At 43.3% G+C, this 18,830-nt stretch overlaps 1 protein-coding gene across 4 annotated transcripts in view; it reads left to right on the top strand.

Moving 5' to 3' along the window:
- GALNT16 (polypeptide N-acetylgalactosaminyltransferase 16) overlaps positions 1–4,789 on the top strand; it is a 75,778-nt gene extending 70,989 nt beyond the window's left edge. For 3 of the 4 annotated variants that reach the window (XM_032691776.1, XM_032691774.1, XM_032691777.1), the window contains one exon: positions 1,085–4,789. In XM_032691776.1, coding sequence (XP_032547667.1) covers positions 1,085–1,222 — 138 coding nt within the window. In that variant the 3' untranslated portion in view covers positions 1,223–4,789. The remainder of the gene's footprint in view (positions 1–1,084) is intronic. The other variant, XM_032691775.1, reaches the window with a different exon arrangement.
- Positions 4,790–18,830: the final 14,041 nt, after the last annotated feature.

The raw sequence follows: 18,830 nt of genomic DNA, 5'->3' as shown, positions 1-18,830 counted from the left end.
CCTCCTGATCTCAGCTGTGTCCCACTGGAGGTGAATGGCACTGCCTCACCTGGGAAATCCCAAACCCACAGACTCATTTTTACTTTTTTGTCTTCATTATTAGCCACAATGTTCCCAGTTCTTTCTAGCAGGGATGGAAGGTACAGCCCTTTCTCAGCAGAATTTGCAGTGCAAGGTTACAGCATATGTTATGTTTCCTGGTAAGCAGCACAACCTAAGTGGACCTTCAGGAAAGGGTTGCATGTGGGACCTTGTGCATATCCTGTGAGGGGAGCAGACCCAGAGGAAAGCACTGCAGAAAGCAGAGCCATGTGCACTGAGAAGCTGTCAAATGCACACTTATAAACTGAAATGTTGGCAGGGCAAATAAAATTATGAAGAAGAGACAGCTGAGAAGGTGCAGAACTATGAAGAGCTTTCAATGTAGTGCTCACAAAAATCTTGAATTTTCTGAGAAGAGATGAGGGGACATGGAAGAGAGAGAGATCCAGTGAACAGTAGGAAGTGTGGACGTATTTCTTTCTGTTTTGGGAGACCTTTCAGTGCTTTGCTCTCCATGGATTGGAAAGAAACCATAGAGGGGTTTCAGGTTTTGACAGGTATCTGGCTGCATGGAGATGCAGGACAGAGAACGGCAGGGAATCTGCAAATATAATATGCATTTGAAAATGTCACTACTTGCTGATTCTTGTGTTCACAGAATATGCTGAGTTGGAAGGGACCCATCATGATCATCAAGTCCAACTCCTGGTCTGCACACCCCAAGAATCACACCATGTGCCTAAGAGCATTGTCCATACACTCTTTGAAATCTGTCAGGCTTGGTGCTGTGACCACTAGTGTTGTTTGCCTTCTAGATGCTTCTGAATATCTAGCCCTATAATTCAGCTACACCCTAACCCTACCTAACTCCAGATGTCGTTAATACAGGAAACCAGTGATTTGGAGATGCTGTCCATACCCAGATTTTCACTCTCTCCAGTTGTTGAGGTTTACTTGATATTTAGGCTCAACCTTCAGCTTGAAGGCACAGTTGTGTGATGAAATGGAAGTAACAGCATGTTTTTTCTGTGTCTTCTCACAGAAGTGGAAGATGAAAGGCAGTTTCATTCAACACTTTGTCAGTGGTCTCTGCCTGGAAAACAAATCTGGAAGAATGGTTACCAACCCTTGTCAAGCAGGTGTACCTGGCCAACAGTGGGAGCTGCTACAAGCAACATGATGGTAGCACAGAGATCTCTTTGTTTCTTTGTGCATGAGACTTTGGGAACAGAGGGGGATTGGAAAGGGAGGAATGGTTTTGTATGTCTGACCCTGAACATTTTCATTGTGCCCATCAGTAAGCCACCATTTCAGCTGAGCACTTGGTGTTTTTGAGCTTTTCAGAGAAGAAGCTGGGGGTGAGATGGATCAGGAGAGTTGCTGAAATCTTCCCATCTGTTGTCTTAAGTTCTCCTTTGTAGCTGATGCCCGTGCACAGCTGCACCCAGAGATGGGGGAGGACCCAGCCCAATACTTGGAGTGACCAGAAGTACCTTGCAGCTGTCCCCATCCTTTCCTTTTTCTGCATCCAGATTCCATGACCTTCAGTTCAGCAGCTTAGGCTATGCTTGTACACACATGGGTAGCTCTTTGGCTTCCCTGGCTTTTTGCTCTAACATTGCACATCCTTTATGTTTTCTCTCATTACTTCACTGTCAGTGAGGACTGGCCAGAATAGTCATCATGATGAGTGGACAGGCTGAGAAAGAACTAGCAGACCCTGGGAACAGGTTTGTCACCTCTTTGTGGTGGACCTATTCCATCCTTTGCCCACAGTAGCTGCCCTGCAGCCAAATGTGCTGAGGCTGGCACAATGCTGACAAGAGAGGTGGAAAAGGGACAGTCTGTTTTAGCAGCGTTACCGGGGATTGTTTTGGGACTATTCCCTGTTGAATTCTTCCTTTCAGCTTTTTTACATGTGGAAGGCCAGCCCTGCCTCCCAGAGTGCTCCCAGCCTGCAAGTTCAGGGTACCACGCTCTGACGGAACCAGTCAGAAACAGGTACCAGCACTTTGGGATGTCAGGGAAGTTGAGACTGTTCTCTGGCTGCTCTTCCTGGTGTTACCAGACACTGCCCACTGCACCCCACACCCCAGGTGATGCACAGAGCTATGTGGGCAGCACACACAGACAGTGACACTGCATATGGCTCAGGCCTGTGGCAGGAATCCACCCAGTTCCCCACTGTGAGAGGCAGAAGGGGACAGCCCCTAGGTCATAGCAGACTTCCTGCTATTGGCTGGGCTGGACCACAGTCCTTGTGCTGGCTCTCTAGCTCTGCATAGCCCTTGTGAACACAGGGCATGACAAGCCACCCAGTCCCTCTATCTAGTTGCTTTTCCCCCTCAGAAAGAGGAGGCAAAAAGGCTGGTGGCTGCCCTACTTTTGACACCCTTCTGTCTTCCCAGTGAGCACCTTAGTTAGCTGGTGAAGCCTAAACTGCCCCCTGCACAAATGCTGCCACAGTGCAGGCCCCCCCGAGAGATCTCTCCTTTGTGTTCTGGAAATACCAAAGACAAGCTAGCATTCCAGTCTTGCTCCCAGTTATCAGTCAGCTCTAGCTGAGTGTGGGTTTTCAGACCTGCCAGGCGACACTTACCTATTCAAATGAATAAAAACTTCCCCGCCGCCTTGCCTTTTCCTACTCAAATCTGTTAAATTTTCCTCTTGAGCTGGGTTTTGTAAACTAACCCTCTTTTTCAAGAGCCTGACTGGGGAACCAGATGGTAGGACCACCTTCATTAGGCAATTGCTTGCCTGGGTCCTTTATGGTATGATGTAGAAGAAACAGGTTGTTCATCTGGATTCTGAACAGCTGGCTGCATGTTTGTATCTCTTTTTAATTCTTTATCTTAGCTTAGTATTAGCCCAAACAGTTGACAAAAGAACAGATACTGTTCTTCATACGTTGCATGTGCTCAGAAGTGCTTGTGTGAGAATGGGACAATGCTTTTTTTTCTTGGTTTTGAAAACTTAAATCTGTCACGTGGCAGGAGCTCTTTTCCTGTCTCCCCCTTCACTTTGACATTTGCTCACTATCTTGGCACTGATTAGTTAGAAGAGTGATCTGCCTGCACTGTGAAAACTCATGATGGAGTTCGTTTTGGTCATTACAGAATGGTGCAGCTGCACTTCTGTGTTGGAATGGGGGCACTGACTCTGTGGTGATTTCTCTTTCCCTGTATAGAGATGCTTTGGGTTGGAAACACTGAGGTCAGAAGAGAGCAGAGAGGGAAGAAAAATAGCCTAGGAATAGAAAGAGGGCAGGACAGACAGATCCATCAAAGGGAGAAATGCCATCCTATTAGCTATTTCATTTTTAATCAAGAATATACGTGACATGCTACTCCCAGAATGGCATCATTATACAACAGAAAACAGGAACAGTCAAATTCTCACATACCTGGATTGAAAAATGTTGATGCAAAGAGAGATGAAGGACCATGGAGCAGGTACTGTACGGATGCTCTGTATACAATGAAGTGCAAAAGGATTGCATATTTTCGTCAAAATGCATCCTAAGTGGACTATCTGAGCTTCCCCCATTTTACTCTCCAGCAGCTTAAGGGTTGCAGCTAACAGTATGTTCACTCCTCCACCAGGTACTGCTCCTTCCTCCTTGCTCCCACTGTGTGTGCGGCTTTCTTGCAGTTCTTTCTTCATAACTGTTCTGGGACTAGGACCCAGCTCCTCTACAGACAGTTCTCCTGACTGCTGCAGATCACAGAAACTCTGCTTTTATACAGTCTCCAAGCTCTGGGCCAGGCCTAATTCAAAGGGGCTCTTGTCAGCACAATGGCTACTGCCCTTGACTGTGTGTTTGGCTCCACTTTTGGAGGTTACTGACTGCTCCTGGAGCAGATACACCTGGACTAGCTGTGTACCTCTCTTGCTACTGCTCTCCTCCTGACAGTAAACTGGCAGCCATTTGGTGCTGTGAGCTGGCCTTGGGGAGAAAGGGGAAGAGGTGGACTTGCTAGATGTCAATATGCTAGATGTCAATAACTCAAATTGTTTCTGGAGTTAGGAGTTAAAAAATAAAACTCTACCTGTTTTTGGACATGTTCTCCTGAGGTCAGCACCCCACTGCTCACTATGCTTTCAGCCAAACCACTACTCTATCTAGACACAGACCTCCCCACACTTTTGGAAGCCATTGGTTTCCAATGTATTTTAGCCATTCCTGAAAAGGAGGTACATTACAAAAGTCTGCTTTCAAGTGGGTGAACTGAACTTCTCCTCAGAATAAACAAAGTCTTGTCCAAACTCATTATTAACATACTTTCCATTTCCCTTGCTTTCTTCTCCAAGGTCCATGCAGTGCCATGTTTTGGAACAGGACTGTGGTAGGGTTTTTGACTGAGTCCCCAGATTTGTCACAGTGTTGTGTTTCTTTAACAATTAGAACAAGTAGCTGCTCACTCTTGTTTTCCTGTTTATTTTAAGCAACCCCCTACACTGTCAAGACAGAGCATTTGCATTGGTAATGCCTTTAAAGACAGCTGGTTTTGTATCAGAACATCCAATGTAATTTTCTGTGCTGTGAACCAATGGGGGTTTATTTAAGAGGAGCTGAAACTACTGTTGTACAGAAATCAATTTTGAAAGGTTTATTTTCCCCACTCACTTGTAAGTTGCTCTTTGCCAGATGTAATTTATGTGGATCCCAGATTTGTTTTCCTTTTTCTTCATAAAGCATGTGCCAGAATCTGTTTAATGCCTGGAATAAAATCCATTTTGAAACAAGTGTTTCAGCCAGTTATTATTCCCCCTAACTTCCTCTAATGGAAAAGAGCATCCTTCCTTGCTGGTCCTCTCCTCTGTCTCTCACTGGGTTTGTTCCCCAGACATGCATACCCCAGTTCTTTGCATGGGTTCCCGGGGTGCTTCTAGAGGGATACTGCTGGAGCTGGCAGAGATACTTCTAGGATACAATGGCATATCAGTTGAAAAGGACTGAAGAAGTCCTTCTCAGCTGGATAGGAAGACAAATATCCTTTCTGGCAATTAATGGACTGACTTAGATGCTGAAAGAAATATGTGGGGGTGGGGAGAATTAATTCTTCCTGTTACTTGATCTTTTCCTCGGGTTATCAGCCTGCCTGTTTTTTACATAAGCCTCCCAGAGACCTTACTTCTACCTCAGGCTTGAGGGCAGAGAAGCGTCACCACCCACAGACGCCTCCTTGAATGCGTGTTGCTGAGCCTCAAATACTGTAATTCCCCAAGGAGTCTGAGTAAGCTTTCCTAACCTCACATTATTAAAAAAAAAAAAAAAACAGCCAGAAATGTCAAGTTGGAGACTTTAAAATCGGGGCTTAACTGCCTGCTAGGCTTTTTCAAACTAGGATCAGCTGGGTCTGCTTCTACAGAAAGCAGCTGTGCTAGAGCATCTGTCTCGGGAAGGTATTCTGGAAGTCAGCTGGTGTGGGGGGAACCAGTGCTCCCCCATGGAGCCCGGTGGTATATCTGGTGTTTGAGTGCTGTGGGAACTCAATAAAAAGGAGTTGTGGCTTCCTCTCTTAGTGCTGCTTCTGTAGCAGAACACAGTTGGGCTGTGTCCCTGGAGCCCTGCCATGCACACCCTGAGCGATGATCTCCGAAGTGTCCTAGAAACCAGGAAGTTCTTAGGCTGTAATGATGGATGGGAATACTTTAATTAGTCCTGTCTTGGAAAATGATATACTGATCTTCTGAAGAGCCAGACTGGGTTGGGGGGGGGGCTTGGAGGGAAGGAGAAATGAGTGAAGAATGAGTTACCCTCTGAGGAGGATAGGGTCAAACATGCAATGGTCTGACACATACATGACGTATGTAGAGTTGAGTTTGAGTTCGAGAAGAGTAGAGTTGAGTTTGTAGTAGAAACAGGTGTCTCAAAAGGAACTAGAACCAAGTGTGGGGAAAATTATAGGGGAGTAACTTCTTTTCAGGAGCCTGAAAACATACAATCACCATGTCCCCAGCAGTCATACAGCTGGATCAAATTTGGTAGATGCTTTGTCTAACAAGGCAAATCATGTGTTATTTGGTTTTGTTGCATGTTTGTTTGTTTGGTTTGGTTTTTTTTAAATACTCAAATACTTCATTTTAGCACTCACAAAGCAGATTATTTTCTTAAAAATAGAGGTATTCTCCAAACTACATTCAGTAACAAATCTAAGTGCTAAGAGACCATCATTTTCTGCAGTCTGTTAAAAGGGATTTGCTTGATACAGAGACCTTGTGGGAATGTCTCTTCATTCTCAAAACCCTCTGCTACTGGGCTGCAGAGTGTGTGGAAGGGGATAACTCTATCCCTCTAACTGGACTTCTTCAGCCTTTTAGAAGTACATACTAAGTGCAGAAAACATGATTGCTGCTCTTCCTTTGGGCAAGCATCCTAATATGCTTCCTGCATCCTTTCTCATCTGGTCTCTACTGCTTGGTGAACGCAACTGAAGAGCTGCTATATCCCTCTCTTTTAGGGGCTCTAAGATTTAGTCCTTCAGTGTGACTTGTGAACACTTGAAACAAAAGCAAAGGAGCCCTGGAGAACTGCAAATAATGAAATTAGATGTTGAGATATACCTAAAAAAACCCCTTGTTTTCAGTGTGTTTGCAGCATGCTGGGCTTCTGCTTCTCCAGTGGGGAACTCAGTGCCCATGCGCAGGCAGGAGGCATTGCCCCTGTGCAAGGTAGCAACCATCCACATTTCTAAGGCTTTTTTTCTGTAAGGTGTTCTGCAAAAGTCTGTGATATAGCCCAGAGCTATGTTAAAAAATGTTTCTGTGCTGCAACATGTTGCAAAGGAGCCACTGGGCAATGGGAGTCTTGAGTACAGGAGCTAAGTGAACAACCTTTTCCTTTTTTGCCTGATCTGCATCTGTTTGAGAAATGCTGCTTAAATCTAACCAGTGACTGACCAGTAATTAAAACCAGACCAGAACAAGTTAGTATTTCTGTGCTGAAAATGACACTGGGTAAGTGTTCAGACTTGCCTATTTTTGAGGCATCCCATCTGAATGGAAATAGCGGCTTCTGCTTGACATATTGATTAAACTTGTGCTTTATAAATCTGAGTCATTAAAGTAAATCCAGCTTCATCTGTACTGCACGGTGCAAAAAAAAAAAAAAGAATAAGAGAAACAGTAACAAAAACAATCCCACTTGGGACAAAATTGTGGTTTTAATACGATTTTGGTGGAAACCAGCTTCTCTGGTTTTGATTTCCATGGAAACTAGTACAGCAACACTGCTTACCACTGCCTGCAGCAGAGTTGAGCTTCGCAGTAACAACAGCAGCAGTGCACTGGGTGATGAGCTGGCCAGTGCCTGGGGGAGGCACAAATTCATGACCATGAAGTGAACAAAATAGGTTCACTGACCCAAAAGGCCACCCATGGATCCCTCTGCACCTCCAGATCTGTCTCTACCTTCTTTTTCCAAGGGCTCTTCTTCCTGAATTTTGTGTTGAGAGCCCAAGGGTGTTTTGCCTTCTCCTCATCTCAGTTTCAATTGATGAATGTATCTCAGTATCCCTCTCTGTAGCAGCCTGAGCTTCTTGTAAGCATGGTGGCTTGTGCCTCCTGGGGTGGTTTTGAGCTCTCACAGGCTTCATCCCAACTCGAGATCCCTTTTCACCTCACACCCTGGCATGTCGTGTCACTGCCCCATGGGGCTGCCAGGGGGTCTCCTGATGGTTGTTTAGTTTTAACTTGTAAACCTGCTGCTGTCTGCTATTGGCTTCCCTTCAGCATCAGGATAACCAGAACTGGCCCTGCAGTATAGCTGCATTTGGAAGTTCTCACAAAGGTTTCAAAGAAGTGGGACATCTGCATACAAAGCACAGAGAACAGCTTGTTTGAAGAGGTGATCTTTTTATAGTTCACCAGAGTGTGTGTGTATTTCTTTACCCACCAAAACACCTTGTTTCCCAGTCTTCCCAACATATAATGAGGGCAAACCAGAAATCATATCAATGCTGGTATATTTTGAAGGTAATGGCTTGCATTTCACCCTTGCTGAAGAGAAGCAGTGTTGTTCCCAGTGCTGTGACAAACAGAAAAGCAGTGGAAGGGGAAGTACTGAGATAGCTATGAAGACACACAAATGTGGCCATGGTTTCTAGAGTAGAAAAAATGGGAAGATGCCTGATGAGTGCCTTTCAGCCCAATCAGTAGTAGAGCAACAGGATGAAGAAGAAAGAAATGTGAAAGGAACAGAAGTCTTCCTGTGATGGCTGGGGGTGTTTCCAGGACAAGACTGTGCATACGCTTGTCATATTTGGGAAACAGACTCGATCAGAATTGTTCCTGCTTGACTAAATTCCTGAACTTTAATACTGTTGGCTTTAAGAAATGTGAGTGGCTGGGAGAACGCTGCTGGCCAGCCACTGGCTTTGTGGCAGGATCACCAATAAAGAGCTGGACAAAGGCAGATGTGAGCCTGAGGGCTAGAGAGCAGCTTTGTGGTTATCCTCCTTGGTATTTCTTCAGCAACAAACACAAGGAAACTGGTGATAGAGCATTTAAATCTTGAAGTAGCTACTGGGAAGGAGAGAAATACAGCTAATACTTGAATCAGGTTTGCCTTCTGTACTGACAATGTTCAGAGGATGCTCTGTACAGATCCTCCCTCAGTATCCAGCATCACCTCTCTTCCCCTTTGACACACCCTACCTATCTCAAGTTAATACACTGCTTAATACACTGATGCTTCTCTCCATTAAAATCATCTTAATGACAGCAGTAGATGAAGGCTTGATTATGTGGGCTTACCATCTGGACTACCTCTGCTGCTCAGCATGCTGCAGGATGGGAAGCATGTCGGTGTTTCAGCGACTCAGGTATGGAGGGATCTATTTGAGGCAGAAGTCATTTTTTTCAGATAATTTCTCGGATTTTTGAGGAAAAGTAGCAAATTGTAGCAGAGACTTGATTCTAAATTGTTGAGTTTGCTCAGCCTGGTATATTGGGTTTGCAGGCTGCTTTTTCCTTTCAGCCAGCCCTTAGCAGTTTTAAACCATCCCCCGGACCAGGCTTACTGGCACAGGCTAGCATAGTGCATCCTGACTATGAGTGGAGACACTCAGCTGCCGCAGGGAAGTTGGGTTCCTCACTCTTACCTCCTGCCATGTCTAGGATTTTCATGGAGCCTTTACCTCCAAGAGTTTTGTTTAGTCTAAATCACTCGGCCTGTGAGAGCTGATGATGCAGAAGCCATAACATACTTGTTAATGAAAACGGGGAATTAAAAAAGCATACCAAAGGGTCTTCTGCTTGGGGTGGAATTATGGAGTGTGAATGTTCAAGCTGGGTCTTTCACAGTTCATCTCCAAGCTTCAGTGCAGCATGTTCAGTTTTTTGTATTTTCTCTCTCTTAAATGCTACTGGGCTGAGATTTGTTGTGTGCAGTTCTTCAACTGGAGACTGCACTGTTACAACGCTACAGACAAGGACAACCAAATGATCTCAAAGTCCCTCTAATTACCCAAAGCTGAAGTGTCACCTCTGCTTTCTGTCTGAGGAGATGAAAGCAATGTTCAGAGACCCACTTAATACCTTAGCATTTTTCAAGGCAATCAACTGTTCCAAGCTCTTTTCCCCCCAAGCAATCTAAATGCTAAATAGATATTTTAAATAATTACCATCTCTAAGATGAGGATCCATTTTCCCCTGCAAACACCTGATGCTCATTAGCAACATTTAACTGTCACACATCACTTCTGTTTACTCTGAGTTTTTGTGGCAGAACTTTGTCAGGTATCTGCAAGTAATGAGCCTATGCTGAAGAGTTGGGGAAGTCTCTGGAGCACAAATCCTTTGTCCTGAGAGAGAAGGGGTCTGAATTTCTGCAAAACTCTTCCCTATCTCCACTCTCAGCTTCATTTTGATTGTATTAAAAATAAATAGTGCCAGTGAACTACACCAACCTGGAACCAGCATAAGCCAGGCCCCCAAATCAGAGATGAGCTCAGCCTGGAGGGGTAGGGTGGCAGAAAAGCTGGCTTCAGCCTGTCTTTGCAGCTTCTCTTTCCCAGGTCAGAACAGGACACAACTGAGACACTGGTGGCTGCTTGCAGCATCCAAGAGCCCTTGACAGGACCAGCAGCTGCCAGCACAGCTGTAGCCCCTTTGCCCAGGAACCTCCCTAGCACACACTGAGCTATGAATCCCACGGGGATTCTGCTGCAAGGCTGGTAGAGCAGCTTTCTCGCCTCAAGCAGAGCATCCTGCTGGGGGAAGTCCATTGGAGGGGTCTGCTCCCTGTACCTGATATGGCTGTCAGGAATCACTCCCACCCTTGTACCAATGCAATATGTCAATGAAGGAACAGATTTTTTTGGAAACTGGGACTGCTCAAAGTGGAGCTGTTCTTAGTTCTGCCTGCTAAAGCTGTTCTACTTTGCAGCTCACGTGATAATAGAGCTTGGTTTGAACAAAGGATGTATGATTCTAGCCTGGTGGTTGGAGAGCATTGTGTCTTTGGAGCAAGGCCTGGAGCCTGATATTGCTTCAGAAATTACTTTGCATTTTTATTCAGTAACCATTTAATTTCAAGCTCATAAACAGCCTTTGGAGGTCCTGCATGGAATGCAGGACCTTTCTGCAAATACCCCAGCTGCTACTAGAAAACTATAATTACTTTCACACTGGTGCAGGCCATCCTCAGATATTCCATATCAAGGATTTCAAGAGATCCTCACCATAAGACAGTCAGTGTTTTGGCCTTTAATCCTTCCTGCCAGCCCCAGACAAGCCTTTACTGTTTGGGGAAATAGAGAAAGCAGCAACTCTTATTTTTCCATTTATTTGCAATAGCTGTGTTTGGAGAAGGCTTATCAAATCAAGGAAGGTGGAGGAACACCTTATTTATGAGTTCCCTTAGCACTTACTCTCAGAGGTGTCTGAACACAGCTGAGATTAAAACACTTCTGGATAGGTGTTGAAGCAGATCCTGAATTGTGAAGACTGAGATGTGCATATTTGAGGTGAATCCAGCTTTGGACAACAGTTGAACAGAGGCTTTTTGGATTCCACTGGGAGATCTAACAATTCATGTCGCACCTACAGCTTTTGGATCTGGGCTTTTGGACACCATATGTTGTCTGGGGTACAGCTAGAAAAGAGTCTGAAATCATCTGACTTTGAGTGCTGTGTTTTGGCTAGGATGCCACAGACACTTTCTAAAGTTCTTATTCAAATGTCTTATTTGAATAATGAGTGTTTTGTTACCACAGGGGTTCTTATCCTGTATTATACTGCAAACAAGGCTGAAGGTCTCAAGTGCGTGGACCATTTGATGGATGTGCTGTGCATGGTAATGCTATCATCTATGACCTCTATGAACTCGGTGCCTCCAGACACCATGTTCATTAGTAAAAAAGATCATAAAATCTCAAAGGGGTTTTTTGGTGTTGCTCAGAGGAAAAGCAAGCACTGCTGTAGGAACTTCCTCTGAATTAGATAGTAATAAAACCTGACCCAGGTGACTGTGAGCATGTGTGAGAAGGGTTATCTGGGGGCTCTCCGTCATAACCCAGGGTCCCCACCACCTGATCTGTTCAATCACATCTTAATCTGACCATAATGCCAGCAAGCTAATGAAAGGGAAGTGGCAGGAAAGGCTTGATGCCTGCTGCAGCAATGAGTGACCAAGCGGATCCTGAAAGCTGTAAAAGCTTTTAAGGAGATCAATATTCCCTGTGCACTCATTTCTAATTGGGCTTTATTGCAGGTCTCTGATTCATGTAGTTCATTAAATGGACTTGGAGTTTCTATAACTAAGTTTATACTCCTAGGGCATAGGATCAAAATAGCAGCAGCAAGCAATTGCCAAGGCCCCTAGAACTCATCTGGAGAAGTAATTGCAAGAGTGCTGAAGTATTAGATTTCAAAGAAGCGCGGATATGGCTAAATCAGTATTATTAATTACTTTTAAGTTTACCAAAAAAAGTTATCTGCCATGTTAAGAGTGACTTTAAAAATCACCCGGTGCCATGAAGTAGGTATTTCAACTGATTTGTAGTACCTCTTGCATTCTGGGGCAAGTATTTTCGGAGTCTTCATGAAGCCCATGAGTAAGCAGTTCCCAAACAGTATCAGCTAGAGTTATACCATCTCCAGTTCTCTCATTTTCATGACGCTCATACCCAAAACACCAAACTCTTGGAAACAATGAGGAAAATATGTACAAAATACATGGAGAAAAAACCTACATATTGCAACTCCTTATCTACCTTAGGTCTACATAGACGCTTTCATCTTCCCTACAAAACATCTGTGGAAGATGTTTGTTAAGTAAAAAGAAATACAACACAAACCCCCAGTATCAGAGAGCTTATGTGCATCTGATCACGTACAAGTGCTACATAGCCCGTTCGCCTGGTTCTGTCAGTGACACACACCAAGTATCTAAGGAAAAATGTGAGAACAGGGCAATTGCATGGTGCTGCTTCCCAAAACACACTCAGGGCCCTCAGTAACTTCTGATGCACTGGCACCCTCATCCTTGGATTTAACAGCCATGATGGATTTCTTTTTATAAGGCTTATCCAAATAAATAGGAAGAGGGTGTGTTTCAGTTCTCTGAGGATCCTCTGTATCAACTAATTAGCGCTACTTACTTAGGGTGAGTGTCAGTTTTTGATGGAAGGTAGGACAGGAGATATCAGTTAGGTCAGTGCGTGTGTGAGGAGGGAAAGGGGGAACTGGACCAAAGTGCTCAGCTGGTATTGGGCTGGGACCTGTATTTTATTCTTACATTACACTACCAAAGGAGAGTCTAGGCGAGTCACATAGGTAGCTTTTTTCAATTTGAATTATGTGCCAAATGCCTTTGAGACTGGACCTCCATTCTCTCTGCAACTAGATTTAAGTGATGTCTAACTTCTAAAGACAGCATGCCTGGAGGTAGTAATGAATTTTCTACAGGAACAGTTTAAACAGAGAAGTCAGATTTATGGAGCTTAAAATGTTTTATTTGAGGTGTCTTTGGGGGCAGGTGGAGGCTGATAAAAATTCTATTGGCTGCTATTCCCCTACAAGAGGAATCTGGGCCTCTAAGTGAGCTGCCTATGCATCCTGTACCTAGGGAGAATGGGGTCTGAGGAGTGGGACAGACAGTGGAGCCAGCATGTGAGGAGAGAGCTGCTTAGGTTATACAACATGCTAACAAAATGTTTAGTCCATTAATTATAAGATGGAGGGAGGTACCTATATACCTCCTGGAGCTACAGCTGACCTGATTTGGTGCCGTTCTGCCAAGAAGCAGAGCAATACAGTTTTGTGGTTAATGTAGCTCCTGCTCTCCTTATTTCAGACAGGCTTTGAGTTCCCTGGAATATCCAAGGCGAGTGTCCTCATTAAGATCAAATACTTGGTTATTCCCATGTGTTTCTTCCTCAAGCTTTCTAGCTGAAGTTATTTCAATTTGTGTGAATAACAAATGCTTTTACTTGGAGATGATACAGGCAAGGAATAGAGTGATCAACAAACAATTGTGTTGTAAACACAAAAAATCCCAAATGCAATTTTAGGAGGCATTAAAGGATTTATTTCTGATTAAGACTGAGATATCATTACCACAGTATGAAAGACTGGTAATCTTCATTTAGAGCTGCAGGTGCTGTTGTTTCATTGAACTATGTTCAATCAAAGACAAACTTAGACAGGAAAACCTGCAGAAAACTGTCATGATGAGCAGGAAACAAACATAAAGTGGATAGAAATTGAAATTAAACTCACTTGACCCAGAACCTAGAAGGATACTAATGAGCTGAGAAGTGTGTTGTAGAAGAGCATTACAAACCAGGCAAGGAAAGCAGCATTGTTTTGACACTGGCAAAACTTCTAGAGATTATGAGAATGGAGAAGAAACAATTCTGGATTCAAGAAATGCACTTCTTTGAAGAGAAGACTTGGATGCTGACTCAGCTTGCTACACTCTGGTTAGTGCTTCTACTACATTCCAGTGGAATAGATGAACAAGCTAAGAATCACCTCAGAGACCAAGTTAACGTGCTGAGAGATATTCTCCCTGCCCCCGTTTCCTTCCTGCTCAGAACCTGAGAGAAGGCATAATTAAAAATGAAATTTGGAGCAAGATTTATGTCTAGTCCTAGCAGCGCTGACTTTCCCCTGCAAGTACATTACTGGCTACTGCATTAGGATGCCTTTGTCTCCAATGAGATTTGCAGGGGATTGAGGTGGAGGCACAGGTGTGATTGTTTTTCTTCTCCATTGCCACACGTGGCCCACTTCTTACTTTCTCCTGGCATTTTGCAACGTCCTTCAGCTTTCCTCAGCAGTACATAACAGATTCCTGAGGCCTTTTCTCTCTTACACTGATTTTTCTTTTTTAATTTATTGAGGGCTGGAAAGAGGGGGGAGTATGGATGGTTGCATCTGCGTGGCAAGTCTGATGACCTCTGGGGACTAAACCTCTGTGACAAGGCATTATTCTCAGAGTTCCATATGAACCTTCATTCATACAAAGAGAGTATCAAAACAGAATCAAATGTGACTGTTCTGCACCCTGCCTTTTTCACTGGGGAGCAGCTGCACTTTCTGTAGCCTAGTGAATACTATTCTTGTGTCACCTAAATCCACTCATGGATACTTGATGGCCTGCCATTTCCAGCATTATTCTAGGTGGCCTGGGGAACACTTCAGGTGCCTGCATGAAACCGATCAGAGTAGGGACTCAGAGCTTAGATTTCCCATTTTTCATGATATGGGATGTTTCAGTAGTGACTCCAACAGAATGACAGATAATTTAGGTTGGAACAAAGCTCCAGAAGTCATCTAGTCAAATCCTACTCAGAGTGGTCTAACCAGATCAGATTGCTCACTGCTGTGTCCAGTCAGCTCTTGAACATCTCCAAGGATGGATATTTCCCAGACTCTCAGAGCAAGAGGCTTGTGTTCAGTGTGTGTGAAACCCAATCCCCTAGGTAACTAAGAAGATAAAAAATTGAATTTAGGAGCCTGTTTCCTGCACAGTTAATGAAGCAATGCAGAAGCAGGAATTAAATACACTAGATGGAAGCACAGGTGTACTAGGGATCTGGGCTGTATAACTGCTGTATTTAGTCAGTGGTAGAGTCCAGAAACACAGCCTCTAAGTACACAGCCAAATTTTTCACTTCTCTGGGTCTTGTTGACTTACCTGGCACAAACACAAGGCATGCAGCAACTACAGAGTTCCAGAAGCTGTGTCTGTGTCACTGATGGCTGATGCTAAGGCAACAGTCCATAGTAACAGTCTTAGTTGGGAGGACTGTGGAGACACTGCAAGAGGTACAGCAGCAGATCAACTAGGGTGTGTACAGAATTGCTAACAAAACCCTTGCTAATGCTCCACCAGGAATGGCATATGCAGCATGCAAATTTTACTTGCATATCATTGCAAACTCAGTACAAATGGTAAAGCAATTTGTTTTAATGCTCACCATGGTCTAGAAGACACTTAACAGCTTCATAGCAGTCAAAAGCAGGAGCTTGAAATTACTCTGTACTTGTAACCCAGCTACCCTCGATTTTACTGTTTATTACCGTTCTTGATGGATTGTTTGAGTTTTCAATGTAGCTGAGTTTTAGTACAATCAGGCCCTTACTCAGTGGGGATTGCAAATATATGTAACTGTTTATATACTCTAAAGCAAAGCAGCTGGAGCAGCGTATCACAAACTAGCACAAATTGCTTGGCATACTGTAATGGGATTACAACCAGCAAATTTGCAACTTTCTTAGGCTTTTCTAATGCAAGTGAAAAATCTAGTGGTTCTTTCAACCTAAAAAATACTATGGGTAGTCAAGTCTCCTTTTGCTGTAACAGGTTTATTAGTTACTAACAAAGATAACAAGTTGGTCTTGCTACTACTTAGCTTTTCTCCCCTGTACACGACAGCAGTGTTAAACACAAGAGCCAACTGATCTAACAATGGGGATGCTGCTACTTTCCTGCTCTGCTTATGATGCATCGTGATGGATGTCAAGATTTTGGTCTATTTTAAAAGAACACGATCATAGAAATAGCAGTTGTCCTAGTTAGAACAGCTGGGACCAGTTCATCACTGTATGGGTGTAATCCAAAACTGTGTATTCTATAGCCTTCCATGCCATTTCCCAGAAACTGTTATCGATAGAGCATTTACACCCTCTGCCCGGAGCAGCCTGACTCCTCAGGCTATAAAATGGGTGTTAAGAGGCCTGCGAGATAGGAGGGTGCTTCTGTCCTCACACCCATTGTGGGACTCCCCACCCTGAGGGAAGTACTGGGCATTCCTGCCTGAACTGGAGGATACATATAATCTTGGAGTCTTGGGACTTTTTTAACCACTCGTGGGATCCAGAGGAAGACTGCAGACCACCACTCTCACTGGACTGCAATCACCACTCTTGATCAGACTGCAACAGCACTCTCACCAGTAGGTTTTTCCCTCTCCTTTTACTTTGGACTCAGGGGGCCCAATGAACACCACTCTGTTCATGCCCCAGGGTGCTGGGTTATACATTTGGGTTTTGTGGGTTAAAACCAACTGTTTGGCTGTATAATCGTATTTATTGTATTATTTTATTAAATTGTTATTCTGACTTATAATCTCTCCTTTGAGTTGGATTCATTTCCCCTGCCGGTTTACCTTTAAACCAGCACTCCTGACAAATGGATGAGGGCTCATACATCTCCTTGGCCTGAGGCTAGGCTTGCTTAATGAACTTGCTTTTAATATTAAGTATTTCCACACTTGGAAATACTAGGTCTCTGGATTCCATTCTTTATCCCTGTTTTACAATACCATACCACTCTCCTACAGAAACAGCCAATATAATTTCCTCTATCATTTACTCCCACATTGTAGCAGGCATGACCAGCACTGCTACTTGTGCCTATCCTTATGCAAGAAACACCAGACAATTTGCTGAAGGTAAAGCACGCATGGGATGGCAGATTCTTTTCTGACATACTTTCTGTAATCGTGCCATTTTTTATGGCTTTACTTGTAAAATGCTGCTGTTGAGCCTCACTTTTAAAGCAGCTGAACTTGGGAAAATGATCAATATCAAAGTGCTGTCTGATGCCTCTAAGGAGAGGTGAAACTGCAAAAAGTAGTAAATGCCCTGCTGTCATCCTTTACTCAGTAGGAGCCAAGAAGCAAACTGGAGAGTCATTTTTCACCTGGCCTGCTAGAGCAGACTACACCTTACTAGAGTGCCAGCCTACTGGCATGTAATAAGTTTCCAAGGGTTCATAACCCTCTCCACTGTATTTCTGAAGGCAGTGATTAGTTGGAGACAGCTTTCCAGATTCTTCTTTCTAGCTAGTTGCACATCGGGTAGATGCTGCAGCATTTTTTTCTTCCTTTCATTGTATTTGGTCAGCTGCTCAGTTAAGCAACAAATCCCGTTGTTTCATGAATAGTTTATCATCAAGTAAAGCACAACTAAAGGACTGTGGAGAACATCAGCTGAAGAACTATGTACTACAGAGTTTTAACTAGTAGCTTATTTCAGAAAAGAAAACAAAGCCTTGTAGCTGGGTAACAAGGGGGAAAAGAGGTGATGCCCAAGTGCCTTGTCTTAAAGTAGCCTACAGACTGTACTTTTTTATCAGCAGAAGGCCAAGTCTGGCTCCAGAGGTACAAAAGGAACATTTACTTGCATTTTCCAATTCTGTGAAAACTTCAGTTTCACAGAGATGACCACAGACGGTCTGCTAAAAAAACCAAAGTGAATTAACCTTGAAGTTAAAGCTTGCTTACCACCTTCTACTTTCCAAAAAACTAAAAAACATACCTTCACAAAGTCCCTTTCAAAAAGCAAAAAGGTTTATTACCACCTGCTTTGAAGTTCCTTCTTCCTATTTGCTGCTCTAACATAAAAAATTCATATTTTATACTTGTTTACTGGTCTTAGTTTGCAGTTACTACACTAGAGCCAAAATCAAGGAAGATATTTTTTAATCAGACCAAATTTAGGTTACCTTTGAAGAAAGAGCTATGTTATGTTCCAATTCCTGATTACTAGGGATTCAGCATGCTCCTTGCACATTTCACAATAAGGAAAGAGCCCAAATTGCTGCTTTTCCTTGAACTGAAAACAAGTTCACAAAATGAGGAAAATATTAAATCACTATTTTAAATGTGATAGGTACTGTCAAGGGATGTTTATTTGGCTTAATTTAAAGACTGCAAAATTGCAGTCTTTGCAGTTAAAGACTGCAAAACTTAGCACCTTGAATAATCCAGCATGAGAATATTGGAATTTTTACCAAAAAAAAAAAAAAGAAGATAACCTCAAACATGCTAGGAAAGACACGTTATTCCACTGTGTGCTAACCAGGAGGATAAGATATACAAGCTGTTTAAATAACATTGCTTATATTAAACCAGATTGCTATTAGAGGGGCAATAGTGAATCTTTTAAGTATTACTTACTGTGTCAAGCTGGATATAAAACTTCCATGCCAAAGTATTTATAGATTTAAGTAACCATCAATGGATTAATATACTTCTGACTTACTACATTTTGAAAATCACTATTTATTATAAAGGAAGCATGTTTTGATGTTAGCAGATTGAATTTATTCCTGGTCACTATAGTTCTAGAGCTAGTAGGTCTAATCTTCAACCTGTATTTGTGTTGACAGAAAAGTTTAACACCCTCTCCCGAGTATCTTTCTAAGAACTTGTATCTCTTCAATAATTCAATTCCCAGTCTTCAGCAGCTATTACCTACCACTTAAATGAAGCTATTTTCATGAAAGCTTATTATAGACAGTCAATTTGACCTCAGATTCTTTTAAGCCA

The sequence above is a fragment of the Chiroxiphia lanceolata genome, chromosome 6 (genome assembly GCF_009829145.1).
Source record: "Chiroxiphia lanceolata isolate bChiLan1 chromosome 6, bChiLan1.pri, whole genome shotgun sequence".
Classification (NCBI taxonomy): Eukaryota; Metazoa; Chordata; class Aves; order Passeriformes; family Pipridae; genus Chiroxiphia; species Chiroxiphia lanceolata.
The sequence above is the reverse complement of the archived record's forward strand: the minus strand, read 5'-3'. Positions and strand labels throughout refer to the sequence as shown.